Source organism: Hypomesus nipponensis, chromosome 1 (genome assembly GCF_054491055.1).
Source record: "Hypomesus nipponensis isolate SF chromosome 1, ASM5449105v1, whole genome shotgun sequence".
NCBI lineage: Eukaryota > Metazoa > Chordata > Actinopteri > Osmeriformes > Osmeridae > Hypomesus > Hypomesus nipponensis.
In genome coordinates this window covers 15,057,282-15,081,824 of record NC_140361.1, presented here as the reverse complement: position 1 = coordinate 15,081,824, position 24,543 = coordinate 15,057,282, and the positions used below count along the sequence as shown (strand labels likewise).

Genomic DNA, 24,543 nt, shown 5'->3' with positions numbered 1-24,543 from the left:
GATTATATTTGTCATTATCGTCATCATTGACATGGTCTATATCATAATTAGTATTCACATATTGTATCATTATCTGTGCAATTATTGACAACTGGGATCTAAACTTACAAGTCTTAACTTGTATGATTCTGATAACGACATCTTGATGACATTTTTCTCTCTTGCCCTAAATCAAACTGACCTTGTGTGGGGGTCCTCGGGGCAGACTGAGAGGGAGCGCTCAGTGAAGGAGAGAGAGGGGGAGAGGGAGAAAAAGAGAGAGACAGCAGAAGGAGACGAATGGAGGGAGGGGGTGGGTTATTTCTGAGCTCACGGCCGGGGATTAAGCGGTCGAGAGCTATCCCAATACGATGACAGCATCCAACGTAAACCCTAAACCCCACGCACCATTCTGTCCAGGACGAAGATTCGCTTGTCTTAGACTAACCTATTTTGTGCATTGTTATTGTAGTTTACACTAAAGGATCCAACCGGTCCACACCGCTGTTCGTCTCTCTATAACACGAGGTGAGTTGGGTTACGCGATTTATTCGCCTTTTTATTGTCTAGTTGTACGTAGAATGATGGTGATGAAGCTCCGGCGATACGACCTGCACCTTGCTTTGATTCGCTGAATGTGAGGCGATATTTTTTCACTCTGAAAATACATTGATTCCATCGGAATGGTGAATTTGGACTGAGGGGTGCGTGTACGCCCCTACCCCCTATTGGGAGAGTAAAGGAGAGAGATTTAAATCGGATTAAGATTATCAAGGAGAACAACAAAAGAAAAGACTGACCGTTTTTCCTTTGTTTACTGTGTAATCTGGCACGACCGCTTCCACCGATTAAAAACCTTTGGACGTCAGGGGTCCCAGACGAAAAATGTGATAGGCTAGATAGAAACTCAGATAGCGTATATCTGCGCATGGTAATGTAACGTGTTATTTGACACATTAAAATGATAAAACTAGCCGTGGCTATATAATCGATAAATTGATCAAATGCATTCTCCGGCTTTTACTTGGAAATTTTGCATGCTATTGTGATATATCCTTGAGAAGCACACTGCTACTCTTCACATAGTATTTTGTAGGCTCGACAGTGTTTTGCCATTCATCCATTTATTCTCATCTCATTTCCAGACACATGGCACGATGAAATTCTGAATGGCAATGCAATCTGGGTCAATGAATGCAAAAAGACAGTAAATGCATCAAATGGCCCAAAAAGGAAATGACAGTTGTCCTCGTCGTTCGTGACGCTATACTAAGACACAACATTGTTGTCAATTTTAATGGGCGTCGGCGAGGTCCTGGAGTAAGTGACCAGAGTGCGTGCCTCACAATATGGAATAGAAAATGCGGCGTACATTTACTGGGCTTTTCCATGCAGTGTGTCGAGACTCGCGCGCAACACAACTAGACCGGAACAATGCGTTTTGTCGTTCCGGGCCTTTTATTTAATGCATGACACAATTTTCTATGACCACTGATTTCAGTATTTTACTGACACGTGTGCTGTAACCGTCTCAGAAGTATTTTACTTGACAAGACCTATAGGCCTACGACAAAGAGCAGTTTAGTTGAAAATTACTAGTAATTGTCACTCTCTTGCTCTCTCACAGACACACAATATCACACACACATTTGTCCAAGATTGGCATTTCAGTGATCATGTGTTGCCCTGCTCCCAGTGCATTGAGTTGATCTGTAGTGCGTGCACACCCTCTCACGCACTTGTTGTGTGTGCACGTTTGGTGTGTGCCTCTGTTCTGCCAGAGCTGCAGGCGCAGCACAATGACTCAGGGATGTACAGCAAAACATGTGATGGAGCTGTTGCTCTGAGGTCACTCAGCCAAAAGAAAAATACGACTTGCAGGACTTGCACATCAGGAAAGACTTGCTGCCTGCCTGCCTCGCTGCTTGCCTACTAATCTGCCTCTCAGACTGCTTCTCTCACTCTCTTTCTCTCTCTCACTCTCTCTCTCTCTCTCTCTCTCTCTCTCTCTCTCTCTCTCTCTCTCTCTCTCTCTCTCTCTCTCCCTCCACCCCTCTCTCTCCCTCTCTCTCTGCCCTAGTGACTGCTCTGTTGCCCTACTTATCTGCCACTCTCTCTCTCCCCTACACACACACACACACACACAGGACCCCCCCCCCCCCCCCTTTGTCTCCAGGGCAAAATAACCCGCTGATGCTGGTGTCTGCTTCAACTGATTGCCCGGCCAATGAATCATTACATCGATCATCAATGGACGTCGTTAAGTGATTAGACTCAGAGCACCACACCCCAGACAAGCGACTGTTGACTGGTCGATGACTTTTCATCTGAATAGCAGCGGTCTATTTAGTGACTGTCTAAGGGGTCGGTCTGTATCAGGTCAGAGGGGAGGGGGATGGTGAGGAGTGGGGGGAACGGATGGATTGCCTAAAGGACACACCAGGCCCACTAAAGGGCATGCCCCAATGTGGCACGACATCTACATCATCTCCTGGTGGAGGAAAAGGAAGGCATCATGTATCTGGCAGGCAGTGCCCAGTGGTGACAGGACACAGGAGACCCCAGTGAGAGAAGCTTCTACAGCCAACAGCTGACGGACTCTTACAAATGGAATTCAAGTTGTTGCCTTGACACAGATATGTTACTAAATCGATAGGCTTTATTCTGTGTCTTCCGCAGGTGTTCCTTTACTGTTGTTATTTGACAGTAAAAATATGACCCTTCAGTTGGGTTCCCTTTCCCTAACAAGTGTGAAAGCTGAAGCAGAAAGTGCAAGCGACATGGCGGAGGTGAGCTTGTTGGAGTGACTATCTTTAATGGTTTTGGTTTGCATCCCCCTCACCGTTTACAGAGCAGTGGAGGATTGCGATAGGTGAGGGTGGACAACGAGAGAGGAACAGTAAGTGGAGAGATCGCCTATGCCGCAGACTGGTCTATACCTCCGCTTCCGAACATCCCTTAATCACATCATCCTGTTGCCCTCGGTATCAAGGGAGTCCTCCAACAACACAAGACCACAGCCACAGATAAGAAAACCAGAAACTCGACGGCAAACGATTCATCTTCAAGCGACGCCTGAGTACTTAGTAGTGTGTCAGGGGATGAGGGAGGGAGAGAGGGGGGGGGGGGGGGGCGGTCCTTGTGGAAAGCAACTGAAATGACATACAGGACTGTTCTGCTTTCTTACGTCTCCCTGACCCTAATGGAATGAGCTGACAGCCTGGATCACCGTGCAGCTGATTTGATTAAAGTCGGGCTGGACACGGCGAACGTGGCCGCGTGCCAACTGGACACACAATCGAGCACACAAACGGATAAATACACAATAACAACAACAGTCCCAATCAGCCGGAGAGCACCCAAGGGATGAGAGTGGGAGGAGGCGGTTCCGCGTAAGGTTTCACATTCATCCGTCCTCGGATTCCAACTCGATTTGATTTATTTGTTTGTTGACGGAGTCGCCCTTTTAATAGACTCTCGGTTGTTGTAATGTGGCAGTTGGACATTCCAGGTTCTACTCAGCTCTCCACCCTCGCGCTGGTTTGTGGTGGCCTGTGCTGTCAGTCTCGTCTTGACGTTGTGTAGATCCCTCTGTTGTGTGTGTGTGCTTGTGTGCGTGTGTGTGCCTCACGTGTTGCTGCAGCTGCATCCTGTGTGTCAGACGGTCTCCGGGGAGGGTGTGTGTCACTCCGTGGTCCTGCTTGGGCCTCAGACATCAACAGCCGCCAACTGGTTGGCCCCAGAAAAGAGCTGTGGTGTTTGTCATGGTGCAAGTACATCTGCTTTGACTCAACACACACAGAGCCGCACACATAGACATGCACACAAGCACACACACACGTCGCACGCCCACTCAAAGACTCACACGCACACACCGGGGGTGATCAGATTAACCATGAGTTAATCAAGGTTTTTAAGTATGGGATGATCCGCATTCAAAGTGCTTCTTATGTGTGCCCGTGTGGGATGCGTGCGTGTGTGTGTGTCTGTAGTTGGATGGGCCAGTTCAGAGACCTCTGCCGTTCTCTCCGGACCCGGACTCTTCCACTCCTGTTTCATGATATCCTCCAGCGAGGAGGCTAAACGGATTGCTCTGCTGCTGGAGTTTGTCCGTGCCCCTTCTGCTAAATGAATACCACGGCTAAATTAAAACTCTGTGTGTGTAAAAAGTTCCCTCAGACTGCTGCGGCCAGCCTGCGAGGTATAGCGACACGACTCCCTCTCGTGTTATTGCTGTTATTGTGTCTGTTATTGTGCCTCAACTCATGCATCCCAGACCTGTCTAACTTGGCCCGGACCGGACTGGCTCCTCTTAGCGTGGCTAATTGGACTGCTAGATACAGTATTTCCGGTCCAGCTGGCAGGGCTGTGACAAAAGCCAGGGCCTCGAATTCAGTAGCAGCCCTCACCTCTTCAGAGAGAGGGAGGGGAGGAGAAAGAGAGAGAGAAAGAGACAAATAGCAGTGGGAGTCTGTGTGAAAGAGAAAGAGAGGAAGGATGGTTGAGGAAAAGATGAGCGTTGATTAGGACAGTGGTGCGTGTGTGCATTTGGAGACAGAGAGGGAGTGCACGTTTCAGTAAATCTGATTGTGTCGAAAGAAAGCCTTAGTGTGTTAGAGAATGATAGACTAAGACTGAGTGGGGGGGGGGGGGGGAGGAGGAGGAGGATGTGTGCTTTAGCATGAGATGTCATGATGAGAGCGTGAGAGGGTGTGTGTGGGGCAGAAACAAGCCTCTATCTATTCACAATCAGCAGTTAAAGACTTCCGTCAAACAGTCAGATTACCGTGTCGGGGAGAGGGCGATGGAGGAAGGGAGAGAGTGTTGAAGAGGAAGAGAGAGCTCAGATAGGCTACAGTACCTGACCGATGTGTTTAGGGAGCTGCTTGGTAGGAGACTTGAGGCTGTGACAGTTGTTCATAAACATGACAGTCAAAATTCCAATTGACTCTGGCTGGATTAGAAACTCACTCACAAAACAGACAGGCAAACAGACACACACACAAACAAACACCACACACACACACACACACACACACACACACTGGTAAAGTGGAACACAGACAACCGGTAGGACAGACTGGAACAGTCAAATATACTGGAACAGTACACTGACTCCCTGAAAATCTGAAACACACTGGAACAGTAGAACATGCTGGAACAGTAGAACAGGCTGGAACAGTAGAACAGGCTGGAACAGTAGAACATGCTGGAACAGTAGAATAGGCTGGAACAGTAGAATAGGCTGGAACAGTAGAACATGCTGGAACAGTAGAATAGGCTGGAACAGTAGAATAGGCTGGAACAGTAGAACATGCTGGAACAGTAGAATAGGCTGGAACAGTAGAACATGCTGGAACAGTAGAATAGGCTGGAACAGTTGAACACACTGGAACAGTGGAACATGCTGGAACACTAAAAACGCTAGAGCACTACAACACAATTGAACAGTAGATCATGATGGTATAATCATAATAGTCCTTTTTGTAAAGGTGCTTGGCAATGAAGTGTTATTCACTGAGATGTGTAGTTAGCACATAGTTAGGTTTTGATTCCAACACACTGCAGAGAATGAGACAGAGTTACAAAATAGTGGAGGGATTATAATGCTGACACAGGTCTGAGTTTAAGGGGAGCCGAGTACACAATATAACTTCTTTCACAAAGCAACTGGCCTCTTAATTTATTTATTTTTCTCATAGATGACCATTCATCAACGTCAGTTGCAAAGCTGTGTTTGTTCTGTAAAGGGCTGAGATACTGCATTGATCAGCTACCCCCCCCCCCCCCCCCCCGAATTGCCAAACACACACTCACATCTCTAAGTTTCTCAACAACTCTCTCTCCCTTCCTCGTCACTCCGCCCATTTTCTTTCTTTGACTTCAGTCACTCATCCCCCCTTCCTGCTGCCCTCTTCACCCTCTTTAACATTCTCACCGAGGCTGCTCCCTCTCCAATATCCTGTCCTTCTCTCCCTCTCTCTCTGTCTCTCTCTGTCTGTCTCTCTCTCTCTGTCTCTCTCTCTATGTCTCCCTCTCTCTCCCCCTGGCATTGCACATTTTCTTTTACTTGCTCTACCCCTTTCCCTTTTCTTGGCCTCCAGCCCCCATTCTCTCCTCCCTTCCCCTCCCCTTCAACTCTACACCCCCTCCTTTCTCCTCTTGTTCCTTCATCCCTCTCTCATGGTGCATGTGGTGGAGGAAGGAACTGCTTGGGTTGGAGGCCTAGCGAGCTAGCTGCATTAGCCGCATTAATTATTCATGTGGCCTGCAGTCTGTGTAGTAGGTCTGCGTCCTCAGCTGCCTGCACGCCGGGGCCGCGACAGTGGGCCTGGCGAGCGAGCTCCGCGTCGAGAACACAGGGCCCCTTGAGTGAGCTGCACCGAGGGGACCATAAGGGAAGAGGATAAGTTCATAGCATGTGAAAATTCCCAGGACGTGACGACCCTCAAACGCGTCCTTCACGTCACGTTCGATGCAACAGTAAACATGAGATTTTTCTCCTTGTCTTTGTCGTTTCTCTTTTCTGGAACCTTCCGTTCACACCGGGCACAACCATAGCATGCGTTTCACCACACGCAAACCGAAGTGGCTTCCCTTTTTTGAAGTCCTCTATGGTTTGCTAAATCTCCTCTGATGTGTACATGAAAGAGTTGTCTTTCATGATTTGCCCAGATAGCGTTGGGCTGGCACGGTTTCTCTTGGGTCGCTCTGGGATTCCCAGTCCGTGCTCTCGCCTTTCACAGGGAGATATGAAAATGTAATGCCGACAACCAGAGGCTTCAGACTTTGTCTCCTTCTGCTACATGTTCTCACCATGTCCTCCACAGGCAACCCACATGGGCTGTCGTAGGGGTAGGGGACACGGCTTGGGGATGGGGGGGAGGGAGGGTGCCCGTTTTTAGAAGATTGCAGAGACTGGTTCAGTTTGTCTGTTACATCTGCACAACAAGTTCTCTGTGCCAGGAACATCAACAATGGATTAGGACAGGTTTTTTTCCCCTCTTTTTTTTTTTTCTTTGTGTTTCTTCTTCGAGAGAACTGTAAGAATGAGGAAAAGAAAATTATCTTCACAAAAAGTTCCTCTAAAACATGGCCATACGGCCTCTGGTTCTACCCAGATGCTGTAGTATTCTCATGTTCCTGTGTCTGTGTTAACGTCAGTCTTCACCTATTGATCAGTCTGGCACACTTCCCTGATGGTCGTCATGGTTGTGCGCTCTCCTTTTGCCTCAACTAACAGATTGAAACAGAAACGCTAACAATTGATCTGTTCTGCCCTGCGCAGGTGGCTGGAACTCATTCTGATTGGTCCTGATGAACGCAAGGACCGCCATCCACCTATTTTCGGTCAATCCTGGTGGGGCAGGGGAGCTGATGTCACAGAAGGCACGAGGGTTTTCCTGTTCTGGAGTCCAGAAGAGACACACCATCCCACGGTGAGTGACAGACACAACCTCCAATCACATGCTGAGGCAGAGGAATGTTGAGTGAATTATCCTTTTAACGCAGGGCCTTCACAATACACATGATTCCTACACTAGTTTGTGTCAGTGTAGATACAGCAGTAACATGACCCTTTACCAGAACCATCTGATTTCCTGGATAAAGCACATGACAGTCAAGGACGGAACATTTGGGTGGAACAAAGGGAGTGGTTGTGAAAACAAAGAGACAAAGAGCTACAGTCGTTTTTCACATCCTCACCAGGTACTGTCATGTTTTATTAACCGTTCGGACAGGGGAGGAAAAACAGTCCCATAGCTGGAAGCTGTGGAGGTGCTCATGCATTTATGGATGGAGGTGCAGCTACACTGAAGAGCCTGTCACCCAATCTGACATCCTGACTCTGCAAGGGCAAAGGGAGCATGGTGTGTGTCGTCTGTGGTTGTGTCTGCATGTGTGTGTGTGTGTGTGTGTGTGTGTGACGATGTTATGTGAGCTGGTGTGTGGGACCAAGAGAAGGTGAGGCTTCACCTGACTCAGCACTCACTGCAGCACTGATATCCATACATTACAGAACAGCTGGGCTCACACACACACACACACACACACACACACACACACACACACACACACACACACACACACACTCACACACGTACACACTCACATCTCTCTCTCACACACATGCCAACAGACAGACGTGCCGCCAAACTACTGACCCTGACTCGATCCGAACCTGATCAAGTTCCCAGTGTCCATCTCCGACATTGATTGATACAGTGGTCGTCAATATCCCATCTGGCCGGTCAGTCACAGCTGTCAATCCAGACCGACGCTCATCCACATCAATCTGGCTCAGTGAGGATCAGCAGGGTGCCAAAGTAACACCCCTCCCTGAGAGAGGCCCCGTAATCCTCTTACTGGACAGGCCCAGAGCTCTGGCTACACTCATGGTGCCCCCCGAAGCCTTAGCTTTAGCGCTTGACGAGCATTCATTTCAGTGGGGATGGAGTTAGCACCTTAGCCTAGCATTAGCCGCAACAAGAGCGTTGGCTTTTTAATCAGGAGGGTTTTTAGCATGCTAGCTTGCTTTATGGGTGGTTGCTGCTTTCTCTGTGGATGATGGTGGGGGAATCTGTTGTTTGCTGAAAGAGCTGTGAAGGAAGAGGAACATCTGTCCATTTGCTGTGATGACTGTGTTGATACGGCTGTCAACCTCCGTCTTTCTAAACGGCTGCTGTCTTGTTTACATGTGCATGTTTTGAACCAGGTTCTGGCATTGGTAAATACGTTGCTTTGATTTATGAGAACAGCATTTCTGTTGTCATGCTGAATCAGACAGTAAAACAGCTAACTGTGTGTTCTCTCAGACGTTGCTCTTGTTTCTCCCTCGCCTTCTGGAACTTTCTTGTTTTTGGGGGAAAACTGATCAAGCTAAGCTGCAGGCTGCAGGAGAGACTGTATTGATCACCTTATTTCAGGAGGAGATTCATCATGGTTAACCATATCGATCAGACTCTACTGTTTATGTTAACATCTCTCACCTCTCTCTCTCCCCTCCCCCACTCTCTCCCCTGCCTCTCTCTCTCTGTCGCTCTCATCCTTCTCTCTCTCTCTCCCTCTCCCCTCTTTGCCTCTTTCTCTGTCCTCCTTCCCCTTCTCTCTCCCTTCCCTCTCTCTCCCGTCCCTTTCTCTCTCCTCTGGGCCTCCCTGCCCCCCCCCCCCCCACACACACACACACTCCCTCCCTCGTTCTCTCTCTCCCTACTGTGCCAGTCTGAATGGTCTATAAACCAGTGGAAGTTTATCTACAGCAGTGCGAACAGTCAACTAAATAGAAGCCGCATTTAAACCCACTTTAATACAAATGCAACTTCCATCTCCCAGTGAGAGAATCCATTAAAATATAGGAAACGTAAAGTGCTAACCCTCTCAGTGTTATGTAGCCTGAAAGTGACCCCATATGCACCTTGTATGTGCTAACAGAGGATAAAGCTTGTCAACGAATTACCAGAGGATAAATATGGCAGAGGCAACGCTGGCTATTGATTGGTTCCTGGGGAGGAATCAGTATCGAGGAGGGCTGATGTGGTTGGCCTTGAGTTGTGATCGGAGTGCTGACCACACTTCTCAGGGATTTGATTAAAATGTAACAACCCCCCCCCCATGCCTTGTTACCCCCCCCCCCACCCCTCCACCCCCCGTGTTTCTACATAAAGGCCAAGCGGAGCAAAAAGTGCATTGCTGCAGTGCTGTCGGTAATGATAAACACTGAAACGCGAAGCTTGTGTGTATTGGTGTGTGTGTGTGTGTTTGGAACAGTAAAAGAGAGAGAGATCATTCATGTTTGTGTAAAACTGTTAATGTGTCAGACCGAAAGGGGTGTGTGTTCCTCCCAGCACATCTAAGTGCGTATTTAAATAATTTGGGGAGCATTTATGATCTTGTTTACATGTTATTTATACGCTACATATATACGTGTTCATATATTACATAGTGCATTGTACTGTACAGTATGTCCTCGCTACTCTGTGGCAAGCCTCTTTCTGCTTCTAACTGTCTAATTCATCAAGTTTTATTTCTCATCATCAGTCTTTCTCTTTCCCTTCCTCTCTCTGTCTCTCTCTCTCTGTCTCTCTTTCTCTCTCTCTCTCTCTCTCTCTCTCTCTCTCTCTCTCTCTCTCTCTCTCTCTCTCTCTCTCTCTCTCTCTCTCTCTCTTTCTCTCTGCAGTTAAATGGAGGAGAAGGAAAGGAGTAGGAGCAGGTCTCCGCATCGCCACGGCAGCCGGGTGCAGCAGGTTGTGGGCACCATCCTCCGACGCACCCGCGAGTCTCTCAGCAGGTAGGCACACAGACACACCTGTCGGTCTCTCAGCAGGTAGGAACACAGAGAAGGAGTTACCGGGGAGCGTTTAGGAAGTATTTCAGAGGCTGTCTAGTAGAGCCGTTTACCGGGAGCCAAGAGTTGCTTGTTAGTCAAGTTGCGTTGACATTGTGTCGCGTTTGAGCCAGCTGATGTAGAGAGGCAGGGCTTCAACTCATCGGATATGGAAGCCAACGAGGCGGGGGCATGCATACACACCCTCACACACACAAACACACATTCACAGACACACACACTCACACACCAGTTTCTTTCTCAGACTCCTCAACCTATTGACACCCCCCCCCCCCCCCCCTCGACGCATGTGTGTCCCCTCCCTCAGAGAGCGTATCCTTGGCGATGGCAAGTCAGAGCGATCGGGCAGTGTGTCCAGTCAGAACTTTCCGGTGAGGCTGACAGTCCAGATCACCCGAGACCCAGTTCTGGACCTGGGAGGCCATGGCTTCACTCTCACCCCCTACCTGCCCCTGCTGGTCAGGGACGTGGCTACAGGTACTGTGTGTGTGTGAGTGTATGTGTTTGTGTGTGTGTGTGTGTTTGTGTGTGTGTTTGTCAGGAAGAGGTACAGCATTCCATGTTCAACCGAAATGGCCACCTACTTCATGCAACAGTGGACTTGCCTATAGCGAGATAGACACACACGCACGCACACACGCACGCACACTGCAGGAATTTTCCCTACTGGCATTTTAGTCTGCTGGGCAGTGTGCCAGAAGAGCCACCTGCTCATCCTTTTTAGATTCCATTACTTTTAATTTAGAGAGAGAGACATAGAGAGAGACAAAGGGAGAGACAGAGAGAGAGAGACAGACAGACAGAGAGAGACAAAGGGAGAGACAGAGAGAGAGAGAGACAAAGGGAGAGACAAAGAGAGAGAGAGTCCTTCCTCTGTCTCTCTCCGAAAGCAAATGAGAGCGTCTCAGAGGAGCCCCCCTGCTGCCTGAGAATCAGACAGTAAGAGAGAGAGAGAGAGACAGAGAGACATAAAGACAGAACAGACAGAGAGAGAGAGACAGAGAGACAGAGAGAGAGAGAGAGAGAGAGAGAGAGAGAGAGAGAGAGAGAGAGAGAGAGAGAGAGAGAGAGAGAGAGACAGTGAGAGAGAGAGGAGGGATGGCTGCGGAAGGAGAAGGGACAGAGTGAAAGGAAGACGAACACATCACCTTAGGGAACAGAGGAAATCAGTGAGGCCCTGACAGGGCAAAGGGGGGAGAGGAACGAAGGGAGTGGAAGAAAGAGAGAGAGAGAATGTGAGAGAGGAACGCTGCAGGGATCAGAGCTTTGGCAGCACCGGAAAGATAGCTCGGCAGGGGGTTGGCTGGCCCGGTGATGGGAAAGAGTGAATATGTGTGTGTGTTTGCCCATGTGTGTGTGTTTGCCCATGTGTGTGTGTTTGCCTGTGTGTGCGTGTGTCTGCGTGTGTGTTTGACAGTGCCATATGTTGTCGGTAGTTAGGAGAGAGGGACCAGGGATTTGCTGGGCAGAAGGTGTGTGTATGTGTGTGTGTGTCCGTGTGTGTCTGTGTGTGTCTGTGTGAGCGTGTGTGAGGGTGGGGAGAAACTGCTGTGCCTCAGTCATGCTCTCTGGCCTGAAGACAAATCAGTATAAATAACTAGGCAGAGTACAGAGGCTGGAGAGGACCCAGAATAACCTTAACCCCTTCAGCACATCCTCAGAGCTGCTGGTGCACTCTCTGTGTGTGTTTGTGTTCCCAGAGCAGTAACTGTGAGCACATTGTGCCGCAGAGGAATCAGAAATGTCTGAAACATTGTGTACGTAAAAAAATCTTTCTTGGTGTGTGTGTGTGTGTGTGTGTAGGGGGCCCGGCAGACGGGATGCTGTTCCCAGGAGATCAGGTGCTGCAGATTAATGACACGGTGGTGGAGGAGCTGGGATCAGAGCAGGTGGAAGACATCATGAGGTGAGCAGGCTGTGGGAGCATCATCCGTCTCTCTCTCTCTCTCTCTCTCTCTCTCTCTCTCTCTCTCTCTCTCTCTGTCTCTCTCTCTCTCTCTCTCTCTGTCTCTCTCTGTCTCTCTGTCTCTGTCTCTGTCTCTGTCTCTGTCTCTGTCTCTGTCTCTGTCTCTGTCTCTGTCTCTGTCTCTCTCTCTCTCTGTCTCTCTGTCTCTCTGTCTCTCTCCCTTCCCCTCTCTCTCTCTCTCTCTCTCTTTCTCTCTCTCTCTTCTGCTCTCTATCTGGCCCTCTCTGCCCATCCCTCTCTTTCTTTCCTTCTTTCTTTCTTTCTTTCTTTCTTTCTTTCTTTCCTTCTCTGATCCTGCTGAGTGAACAGAATCCACCAGTTCCTCTCCCAGTCTGCCGGGCCAGTTCCTCTCCCAGTCTCCTGGGCCAGTTCCTCTCCCAGTCTCCCAGACTGGTGACTCTATGGATCCAGTGTGGCAGCATGCACATAGACAGAAACACGCCTGGCTAGTGTGTTTATGTGGGGGGAGAGAAGGGCGGGGGTGGGGGGTTCCCTGTGGATGAGTGCATGTGTGACCTTGCTGAGTTGGGTCAAGGGTCCGTGGTGGTCAACATGACAGATGGAGTGAAGCATTGATCTTTGTCTTTCATCTCAGGGACTTGGAGGATTCTGTCACCATGACGATCCTAAGGCACTTGACAGTGAGTACAAGAAAGGGCCTCTAACTCTAAATAAGACATTGATGTCATACATTGTGTGTGTGTGTGTGTGCGCAGAATGTACTTTGTGTGAATAAATCAAATATATGTGGGTGTGTTTGTTTCTGTGTCATTTTGGGGGTGAGTGAAGTCATGGCCTAGCTTCTGTAACAGTGCAAGCGTGTGTGTGTGTGTGTCCCAGAATCCCAAATCGTCCATCATGTCGGCAGAAAAGAGAGCTCGTCTGAAGAGTAACCCGGTCAAAGTGCGCTTTGCAGAGGAAGTGGTTGTCAATGGTCACACTCAGGTTAGGACTGCTACCCATCATGCAATGTTTCTACCTGTTTTCTGTTCTGTCCTTCTCTCCATTCACCCTTTAGATCCCTCTCTCCCTCTTCAGTCTCTTATTGGGTCATCCGTCTGCATGTTACATACGACATCTAGTGTGCTGGGTAGGGTGCTGTTTGCAGTAGAACAATTTGACCAAAAGTTGACTTTTTAAGGTCAAAAGGAACCGTTCACATTTCTAAAAAGCACCTTTACGGAGCTCGAAAGAGTTCTGTGTGAAACCTCAGGGTTCTTTGCCGAACATGTTCTTCTGAGCGTTCTAAGGTTCTGTCCTTGTTCTCCTGTGTTGTTGTTGTTCTCCAGGGAAACTCTCTTTTGTTCCTGCCCAACGTTCTGAAGGTGTACCTGGAGAACGGCCAGACCAAGGCCTTCAAGTTCGACCACACCACCACCATCAAGGTAGCCACGCTGAGCTCCCTGAAACGTGATCACAGACTGTCCATCAATCCAAACATGGCACACTCTTCATCGGTGCTGCCCATTAGTGTTCCCATCACTTCAGATGCATTCTGGGAACTCATGTCTTGTGGGAATAGTTCAGAACAGCCGCTTCCTGGAGGCTGACTTCACAGTAGTGGGGCACGTGACGAGGTGGACGGGTGCTTGTGAGAGGAGGTATCGGATAGAGAGGGGTTTGCGTAGCGAGGGTTTGTGTGCGCGTGCGTGTGGTGTGTGTGTGTGCGTGTGTTGACGGAGGCGTTGCTGTCGTTCCAGGACATCATGATGACTCTGAAGGACAAGCTGTCCATACACGCCATCGAATACTTCTCTCTGGCGCTGGAGCAGCAGTACAGCATCAACAAGCTGCTGCTACTGCACGAGGACGAGCTCATCCAGAAGGTGGGGGGACGTCCCCCCCTCCCCCCCCCCCCCACACACACACAACACATACTCCCTCCCACGTCTCTCCTTTCTTTCTTCCTTTCTTTCTTTCTTTTTCTTTCACCCCCCCACCCTGTCTCCTTCACGCACTCACGCACACTGGCGTCTTCGCCCTTTCCCCACCACCACCCCCCCCCCACACGCTGTGCGCTCTAATTAGATCCGCAGTATTGATCCTCACACAAGCCCGTGTGTGTGTGTGTGTCGGCGCTCAGGTGGTGCAGAAGAAGGACTCCCATGACTACAGGTGTCTGTTCAGGGTGTGCTTCATGCCCAAGGACCCTGTGGTCCTGCTGCAGGATGACCCCGCTGCCTTTGAGTACCTCTTCCTACAGGTAAGACCCCACCCCTGCATGCTCCTCTGGGCCGACTGCAGAGGAAGTGGTCCAAACAGGTTGACAGTACAGTGAAGAGGAAGCGGTGTATTTGCATCATTCGTCTGCCGAATGCAATACCCGGGGTGCGGTCGTCCGTGTCGCGTGTATAATGTGTGTGTGCTCGTGTGTGTTTTCCTGCGTGCGCGCGTCCTCCTGTATGGATTCGGGCGTGCGCTTTCTCGTCGATGTGTTTTCATGTGTGTGTGTGTGTGTTTGTGCAGAGTGTGGGTGACGTTCTCCAGGAGCGCTTTGCCGTGGAGATGAAGTGCAACACAGCTCTGCGTCTGGCCGCGCTGCACATGCACGAGAGACTGGACAGCTGCGGGCAGACCCGGGCCTCCATTAAGGGCATCAAGTGAGTCACACACACCCCCTGCTGCTCTCCGAGGCTCGACTTCCTGCCCCTCTCCTTCTTCCTTGTCTCCATCCCCGCTCGCTGCCTTTCCCCCTTCCTGTCACTCGCCCCCTCACTCCTTCACACACTCGTCAATGTCAATCGATGTGCCGTTGTCTTCCTGCAGTGGACAGGAAGGAGTTTGGTCTGGACAGCTTCATCTCGCCCACGCTGCTCAGCAACATGAGAGAGAAGGACCTGACCAAGGCCATCAGCTACCACCTCAAGAAGATCCAGTCTCTGATGGAGCCAGGCCAGAAGGTAGGCCCAGAGGGGAAGAGAGAGACGGGAGGAGGGAGGAGGTTCGAAGGTGTGGGTGTGAACAGATGGTTAATGGATGAGTTCTTGCGCAGGTTCCCGACTTTCTAGGTCATCTCCTCTCTTGCGCACGTCCCTCTTTGACTCCATTTACTTCCCTGTTTCTCCTCCATTACCCTACCTCTCTCCCCTACTCCACCCCCTCTCTACCTCCCCCCCTCTCTATCTCGCAACCCCCCTCCCTCTCTCTCTCTCTCTCTCTCTCTCTCTCTCTCTCTCTCTCTCTCTCTCTCTCTCTCTCTCTCTCCCCCCCCCCCCTCTCTCTCTCTCTCCCCCCCCTCTCTCTCTCCCCCCTCTCTCTCTCTCCCCCCCCCCTCTCTCTCTCTCTCTCTCCCCCCCTCTCTCTCTCCCCCCCTCTCTCTCTCTCTCCCCCCCCCTCTCTCTCTCTCTCCCCCCCCCTCTCTCTCTCTCCCCCCTCTCTCTCTCCCCCCCTCTCTCTCCCCCCCCCCCCCTCTCTCTCTCTCCCCCCCTCTCTCTCTCTCTCCCCCCTCTCTCTCTCCCCCCCCCCTCTCTCTCTCTCTCCCCCCCCTCTCTCTCTCTCCCCCCCTCTCTCTCTCTCTCTCTCTCCCCCCCCTCTCTCTCTCTCTCTTTCCCCCCCCCCTCTCTCTCTCCCCCCCCCCTCTCTCTCTCTCTCCCCCCCCCTCTCTCTCTCTCTCTCCCCCCCTCTCTCTCTCTCTCTTTCCCCCCCCCTCTCTCTCTCTCCCCCCCCCCCCTCTCTCTCTCTCTCTCCCCCCTCAGGTGATCTCTGCCACCCAGGCTCGTCTGGCCTACCTCATCCAGCTAGGAGAGCTCATCTCCTACGGGGGGCGCTCCTACAACGCCACCCTGATGGTAAGGTTGGCCGCCGTTGCTGTCTGTCTGACTACGCTTTTGAAGATCCTTCACAGAGATGTGTCTCTGTAGAAAAGAAAGGGTTAGACTCTGACAGAGTCAGAGAGAGAGAGAGGGAGACGAGGAGAGAGATAGAGGTTTTGTTCTGCGGGTTCAATATCTCACACTTTTGTTTTGATTTCTCTCTCTCTCTCTCTCTCTCTCCCTTTCTCTCTCTGTATCTCTCTCTCTCTCTCGCCCTCACCCACCCTCTGGCCTCCCTCTCCCTCCCCAGCTGCAGGACAGGGAGGCCGTGGTCAGTCTGCTGGTGGGGGCTCGCTACGGCCTGAGCCAGGTGGTGAACCACAAGCTGAACATGGTGTCCACCCTGGTGGACTTCAACAGCATCAGCAGGGTGGAGCTGCTCTCCGAGTCGGACAGAGTCAGCCTGCTGAGGATCTCACTGCACGACATGAAGGTAGGCGCGCGCACACGCACACACACGCACCCTCACACACATGCATACACGCACACCCACGCTCACACACACGCATACACACACTCACACACACCTCTGTCTCTTTACACCTCTCGTCTCCTCTCCCCTGTTCCTGTATTTTCCTTCCTCCTATTCCCTCCACTTCTCCATCCAGCCATTTGCCTTACTCATGGACTCACTGGCAGCCAAAGACCTGGCCTGTCTGCTGGGGGGCTACTGCAAGCTCCTGGTGGACCCCAATGTCAACATCTTACGTCTGGGGCGCCCCAAAGTGCGGGTGCACCGGGTACCGGCAGAAGAAGGTGTGTGTGGGAAGTTCGCCGTTATAGAGGGAGTGTGCTATGAGTCGCTGACAAGTGAGCAAAAAAAAGTTTAACTACGCTACCCATTTATTTTTTGGCTTGATATTGATATTATTTATTTGATTGCGCTTGATACGTGGATATCAGCAAGTAGGGGTACAGCTCAAAGTCACTCATATCATCTTTTTTGAGCACATCGTTCACAAACCAATGCAAGTTCACTGACAAAATAGTGTTTCTTTTTTTTCTTCTTCTTTTTGTCTTCTTCTGTTTGTGTTGCTAGGTTACGTGTCCCGGTGCTGTAGCGACTCTGATGACACGTCAGACGAGGACTACCCAGTGGAGCAGCCGGCCAGCCGCAGGCGGTCAGCAGCAGGCGGTAAGGAGCGAGACCGGGAGGCCTGGAGGAGAGAGGGGGAGCACGCCCGGGCAGAGAGCAGAGGGAGGGAGAGAGAGCGGGAGAAAGAAGGCCAACAGGAAGTGAAGATCATCGTGACGGCGGACGTCGGCAACGAGGGAGGCGACGAGGAGGAGGAGGACGAGGAGAAGGGGGCGACAGGAAGTCGGGCCAATCCAGACCCGGAAGGGAAGCTGGAGACCAACTGGTACCACACGGACCCGCGGGTCAACAGCAGCTTCTCCAGTCTGTCCAGCGGATCCCTGAGTGCCGCCCTGGAGGAGAGCAGCGGTACGGCCAGAGGAGACCCTGCCGCGGCCCTCTCCCGCCTGGATGCCATCCGCGAGGGGGGCTCTGCCCCGTGGCCCCCTCACCCTGCCGAGGGGCCCTCCAGCCTGGACGTCCACCACCCGTTCCTCCTGGAAGTCCCTCCCTCTCCACAGCGCCAGAGAGAAAACTCGTCCGACCCGGGCAGCCAGGCGGCCGGCAACAGTACAGCCCCCGCCCGGCCCACCAACCTGAGTTACCGGGGCAACGACAGCTCGTGCCTGTGCTTCGCGGAGCTCTCGCAGGCGGAATTCCTCCCGAGCCCCCCCGAGGCCACCAGCGATGAGGAGGAGGAGGACGAGGAGGAGGAGGAGAGGGAGGCGGAGCTGAGACGCATCACCAAGATCCCCAGTCACAGAGACCTGAGGCTGGTGGACAGCATGCCTTTCCACAGCGCTCTCAGCAGCGGCAACGCCCAGAGACTCCTACCCAGAATCCCTCAGCACCACGCCTCCTGCGACGACCAGGGGCCAGCGTCTCGACAGCGCAACTCCAAGGACGAGGATGGACTGTTCCTGACGCCCTCCCCGAACCCCAGACCGCCCCACAGAGAAAGCTGGTCCGAGTCTGAGGATGAGTTCTTCGACGCGCAGGAGCGCTTCACCCCTCCGGTCCCGGAGCACCTCACAGGTTGGCTGACTCCACATCTTCTGTGATCGATTTATTCCTTAAAGGGACGGTTCTATCTCACTCACAATGTCGTCCTCCATCTTTCCGTCTTCCCCCTCACTCCCCCTCTCTCTCCTCTTCTCTCCATCTCGAAATCTCGCAGAGAGCTGCTTGGACGGCGCAGACCGGAAGCACGCCACTCGTCACAGCGTCGCGGGGAACGGGCTGCCCTCCGTCCCAGAGAGCGAGCCTTCGTCGCCCCTTTCCAAGAAGCCTCCTCCACCCCCCCCTCCTCCGAAGCAGGCGAGCCCGCTGACCCCCGGCCCCCCGAGCCTGTCCTCCCGGAGGGTCGAAGCAAAAGCCAAACCCCCACCGCTGCCCCCCAAGCCCCCCCTGGCCCCCAAGCCTCAGATGGTGCCGCCCCCCTCCCCCCAGCTCCGCGGGGCCCCGTACGCCCACTGTAACGGCGACGCGGCGGGGCACCTCTCCAGGGAGCTCCCGGAGATGGAGCCGGACACCATGGAGTTCAAATCGGTCACCTCCGGGGCGGGGGGGATGCCCATATCCTCCCCGCTCATCACAGCCGTACGGAGCAGCCTGCAGGCTTACCCTGCACACCCCCCAGCGCGACACCCCACCCCTCTGGAGAACGGGGCCAGGAAGGAGAATGAGCCCGGCAAGCAGGAGGAAAGGCCAAGCAAGCAAGAGAACGGGCCTATCCCTGCAAATGGACCTAAGCCTGAGAATGGACCGAAACCTGAGAATGGACCTCATCACAAGCTTCTAAGAGACTCTGCTCGGATAACTGGTGACAAACAAACACCCCAGGCTGAGACGAAAACGAACGGGGTTCCCCCGCCCAAGGTGGAGGGGCAAGAGGGCATAAATGGGGGTGACCGGGTGGCTTCGACTCCGAAAAAACGGAACCTTTCTCCATTCCCACGTTCGGCTTCTGGAGATGACCTTAAGTTATGTCTCACCGTCCCCCCATCCCACTCGCCTAAAACCTCTCCCTCGTCGCTCCACCCCTTATCCCTCCCTGCCACCTCGCCCGTCTCGCCCCAGGAACCCCTGGGCTCCGCGAAGGGGGTGCCCAAGGAGGGCGTCAGCCCCCCGAACGGCCTCCACCCCTGGGGCGGCCGCAACGGCAGCGTCCCATCCGGCAGGCGGGTCTCCCTCAGCCATGAGAGCCTCTCCCCCAAGAGCACAGAACCCCCCGTCTGCATGACCACCTCACTCACCTCCTCCTCCAAGTCAGGGGTGGGGGAGCCGGGGCGCTCCGGCTCCGGGTCCGACCTGAGGGTCAGCTCCTCCAGTCTGGGGGGCCGGCTGCCGGCGTCGGCCCTCCGCGGGAGGATCCAGGCGCTGCCCTGGTACATGACCCGCTCCCAGGAGATCCTGGGAACCCTGGACTACCCCTCCTCCGGCTCCCTGAACGGAGGAGACACCTCCGGGTTCGGCTCGGGCCTGTCCGTCCTGTCGGTCAGCGTGGTGTCGGACTCGGGTAAGAACGCCACGGCGGCGGCCAAGGAGACGGAGACGGGGACCAGGAGGGAGAAAGGGAAGGCATTGGAGGACGGCGCCGAGGTTGTCATAGCGACCATCAAAGAAGCTAAGGAGGTGACCCCGCGCGGGAAAGAGGCCCAGGGGACGGACGGCTCGCATCCCGGCCAGGGTGCGACGGAGAACGGGGCCCCTGGGGAGGGGAAGGACTCGGGGCCTTACGGGTTCCTGGGCTCCTGTAAGTCCGAGCAGCCCCAGTCGCGACCCCACTCTGAGGTGGGTCAGGGCGGGGTCTCCGGAGGGGGTTTCCCCCTGGGGGGCGACTCCCCGTGCTCGTCCCTGGGAGAGGACACTCCTCCCCCCCCGCCGCACCACGAGGCCTGCGGCTGCCGCACCGTGTACGCCAACTGCTTCACCGGCGCCGGCGAGGACGGCTGCGGCTTCGACGAGGAGCTCACCATCTACGAGTTCTCCCGCCGCACGCGGCCCGCCGCCAAGCCCGCCCGGCCCACCCCGGTTCCCTCCCCCACCGCCCCGTCCCCCAACATCCTGTCCCTACTCCGGGACACGCCGCGGCCCCTGTCCACCCTCTCCACCGCCTCCTCGGAGCTCAGCCCCATGCTCTCCCGCCCCGTCTCCCCCACGCCCCCCGCCGCCGGCGCCCTGCTCTCCCTCTCCAACAAGCGCTACGGAGGGCTGAAGGGGGGCTTCGCCTCGCTGCGGCAGGACATCGACCAGCTGATGCTGGTGCTGGAGAGGGGCACGGCCAACCCTCCACCCCCGCCATCATCATCGGAGCCGGCCGAGACCGACGCGCGCCACGAGGAGGGGACAGACAACGGACTCGCCGTCCCCGATTCGTCCAATCACCTCCAGGTACCGGAGGGAGGCGGAGACGTCCCCGGTTGCGGAGGGGCCAGCCCCGTGCCCTTGTCGGAGGCCGAGCGGAGTCTGCTGCAGGCGGAGGCGCGGCGGCTGGCGTCGGGGTGCCAGCGGGCCACGCGGGTGGGCTGGGCGCCGGACGAGGCCCTCCGCTCCCTGTCCAACAGCTTCGGCGCTCTGGTGCAGCTCTCCGCCGCCTGCCTGAGGACGCAGCCCTGCCCTGGGTGTGGCGTCTGCCTCCGCGGGGCGCCTCCTCGCCCCCCGGGGGACGGCGGCGAGGGACAGTCCTGTCAGGACGAGGAGGCTCTGGAGAAGCTGAAGGAGATCGTCGGGCTGTACCGGGAGTTTGTCGGCGTGGTGGAGACGGCTGGGGCCGGGGTTGGGGCGGCTGGGGGCGGCGGAGGAGGGGCCGGGCCGGGGCAGGGGGAGGGCGAAGGGGTGAGGATGCTGGCTAAACGCTGCACGGTGCTGATCTCGTCGGTGTTCACTCTCACGCAGCTGTTCCGCATGCGCTCGCCGGACGCAGGGGACCCGGCGGGTCACGTACCTCTTCACTTCTGACCTCTGACCTCTGAAAGCCCCTCTTTCCGTGCCGGGGCCATGGCGACATGCCGAGGGGAGGACCTTAGAAAGGAGGAGGAGGAGGAAAGGGCTGTGGATGTGTTGGTTCCTTAGCACAGAGGGATTTGGTGTGTGTCCCTAAATAGAACACATGCTTGTACTGTTAGTGCCATGCACACCACTACAGACCACACACACACACACACACACACACCAAAACATATCCCTAAAAGGAAGAAAGGAACTCCTTCCACTTGAATTGACTGCCATTGCTAGGCCTCCTGATGGACTTATCAGGACTATGCATTTGTAATTAGGAATTTTATAACTATCTTACAACTCTTATTTTATGATACATGTATGTATGAATTATACATGTCTGTATTTATGTATTTATTTTTACAATGTTTGCACACCCTGGTCTGTGGAGGTCTCTGCTCAAAGGCCACAAGGATGTCACTGGATGTTTCCGTCAGTTTCTTGGTATGTCATGCGATTTGTCTACCTCCCCCCTTATTGGCTGGTCTTGGCTGAGGAAATGAACCTGTATTATTGACATATTTTGCAGCTTTTTATCAAAAGTGCAGTTTGTAACTGTACTGCGTATTTTCCACAGCAACAACTAGAAGTTTACGTCAAATAAATTGGGATCAATAAGAAAAAAATATATATATATTTTGAAAGACACATGATACAAGAGCAGCAGGTTTCAAACTGTACTTTTAACAGAGAGTAAAAACTTTCATTTACAAACGGTACAATTCTGTTCAGTTTATAGCTAATGACTAACTACTTGTGTGTGAATGCTTGTATTGAAACCCCCTCACTAACCTCTTATATGTTTATGCAGTAATATATAGAAAATCAACTCCAAGTCCAAATGAGGCATCCATTGTTTTTAGAATGGGCCGTGAAAAAGGCGGGAAGTGACTCCATTTGGTATTTAATAACACATCGTTTAAAAAGTCCTGGACGATTAATGCACAAGGTTGACTGTTACGTTTAACTTGGGCTTGAAGCAACTACCCAAAGTCGTGTAACACAGAAACACAATTTGAATTCTATACCTCTCTGCCATGTTCCTGAACACAGACAAATTGACTTCCTGACTAACGACGTAAGTTTTAATCAGAACTGTAGATCTACATTTATATCTATTTGTCTGTGTCCAGTTCTGTATCTTGGTTATTTATGGCTATGCAAACTTAAAGTAATCACCTCTCTTTCCCACATACCGTAGCCACTAGACTATCATTAATTTCTTATTATGTTGTATTAACATAAAACATCTGAAAATCAGAAACCTGACACAGAGAGCTTCCCAAGGAAATGAAAGACTATTAGAGAGTTAGTTACATTTCTTACTTGGAACTGTGTCCTGCATGATGTGTAAGTGTTTCATAGCAATGAGGCGACATAGGTCAACATCAGGTGTTCTTCCGACATTCAGTTTACTGTAGAAAGGTTCCTTTTACGACTGAATACTGTTCTGCCTTTGATATTTTGATATTACAGTTTTTTTCATGTTACTCGTCAAGCTGAACCAAGGCAAATCATGTAGCATCAGACCCTTAACGCACCCCTCTTTCCACTGAACCTCTTCAGCCATAAGCGGGGGGAGACTTTTCATCCTCTGACACAAACAGTAGGATGATGCTGTCACATCCCTTTTAGCTATGAACGAACCGCCAACAAAAGTAAACACATTGGTTAAGTAGGGATTTGATCCCAGCCAAGTCAACACGTTTGTGTTGAGCCAAGCTCGTAAACAAATGCCTGATTTCACAATGTTAGAAATAATATTTGAACGAGTGACTTTGCGACGGATGCTGTACAGGAAGACATGTCATGTCTTGTCATCGATGGCCTTAGTAACCATGAAGAGGAAACCAGAGTTACTGTTTTAGATCTTCCATTTCCCACTGATGAGTCCTACAAGTTGTCCTGTATTTATACCCACTGTAACATTGTGGTGTAAAGCGTTTAGCCGTTTTATATCAACGGAGCTGCAGTTGACGGTTCCTTCCTGTGTAGCACTATCTATTCATGGGTTGTAGACTTGAATTCACAGACCACTGGAGTGTTGACGTCTCTGTCTCTCGTAGCAAGTGTTTCAATAGCAAGAAACCTCCCTGAATCCATGTTTATTTTTCAACTTGTACATTAATGGACAGACTTGGAATCACTTCCCACCTTGAATTAATTCATATTAATTAAAGTATTGTTTGGAATTAAATACAATGCATAGTTCTCATATTTTGACGTGCTTTGTGCTCAAGGTTAACTTATCTTTTTTGGGGTGAGAGAAGGAATGACCAAACTTAGTACTGCATAAAATGCAAGCACATTTCATTTTCAGTAAAAAATGTATGAATAGAACCGGCACCCTTCATTTGACCATAAGTTGAACCTTGAGGTAAATATTTGAAGAGCAAGCAGCAGAGCCGAGTTGAACTGGTTCCAAAACTGGATGTCCTTCCAACCTCCAAATCAGGTAGGCCGACGTGTGAGATACCACAGAAGACATGGTACCACGGAATTCTGCAGAATTACCTTTCGATGACAATTCTTTTTTTTGTTTTGTTGCAAAGAGAAAGAATTAAAGTAATAAAAACAAATTCAGGAGGTTTCCACAGTCAAAATTCTCAAATAGGTCACACAGCTGCTCAGTGGAAGCATTAAACCTTCCTCAGAAAAGTACTCCGAAATAAAATGCCTGATTCAACTGAGCCGCCAGACGACTTTCTGTTCAGTAGAACTCATTCCTCTCCAGTCCCAAGTCCCTCTGACGGATTGCCCTTAATCTGATAGGTCTTCCCTGTCTGACTTGTCAGCCGTGACCCTGAGGTTTCAGACCCCTGGCTGTACCAGGACCTCGGCCAGACGAACAGCCTTCGTACAAATCTTCCCAAGATTAATCCTGCGCCAGTTGTCAAATGGGCACTGGGCTAACTGCCAAACTAGACTGCAGCTGAAATCCCCATATTCCCCAATGCGTGTACATGCGTACATTTTCTAGACACACAGATTTTGTTTTCAGGAAGATATAATCTGTAAACAGGCTTTCATCACTTGCTGACTGAAATGATTTCCACTTGGGAAGAATCGGCAGCCGAAGAAGAATTTACTTAAATGATTGATTACTGACGTTTATAACTAAAGGGACCGGATCATTGGTCCATCACAACTTAGTGCTTGGCAGTCAAATGAATAATATATAAAGTGCAGAGTGACTTTCATGCAATGGAGTAAACAAGTTCAAATATAGTTTCCAGAGATGTCCTTCCCTCTCGGGCACGGTAAGAGGTATGCTCCAGCTTTCATATCCTAGCCGTATAACCAGATATGAAGAAAATATCTCACTCATCCAGTTCAAGTAACCTCACAGCCTGGAGCTGGAGGCTCC

The 24,543-nt window shown here is 51.9% G+C and overlaps 1 protein-coding gene across 5 annotated transcripts; it reads left to right on the top strand.

Annotated features, from left to right (window-relative positions):
- The first annotated feature begins 269 nt into the window (after window positions 1–269).
- Window positions 270–23,387, top strand: frmpd1b (FERM and PDZ domain containing 1b). Of its 5 annotated transcripts, none has more exons than XM_084696755.1 (18): window positions 270–365; window positions 452–507; window positions 7,268–7,418; window positions 10,157–10,267; window positions 10,632–10,801; window positions 12,128–12,230; window positions 12,886–12,931; window positions 13,131–13,235; window positions 13,580–13,675; window positions 13,991–14,116; window positions 14,374–14,493; window positions 14,757–14,890; window positions 15,064–15,190; window positions 15,986–16,078; window positions 16,353–16,535; window positions 16,711–16,912; window positions 17,142–18,212; window positions 18,355–23,387. In XM_084696755.1, exons 4-18 carry the CDS (start codon window positions 10,161–10,163, stop codon window positions 21,135–21,137), a joined length of 5,466 nt encoding a protein of 1,821 aa, XP_084552881.1. In that variant the 5' UTR covers window positions 270–365; window positions 452–507; window positions 7,268–7,418; window positions 10,157–10,160; the 3' UTR covers window positions 21,138–23,387. The 5 variants fall into 5 exon arrangements, with proteins under 5 accessions (XP_084552881.1, XP_084552889.1, XP_084552905.1 ...); XM_084696763.1 differs by adding an exon at window positions 7,722–7,850 and having other exon boundaries at window positions 270–507; XM_084696779.1 differs by having other exon boundaries at window positions 271–507; window positions 16,711–16,858.
- The last annotated feature ends 1,156 nt before the right edge of the window (window positions 23,388–24,543 follow it).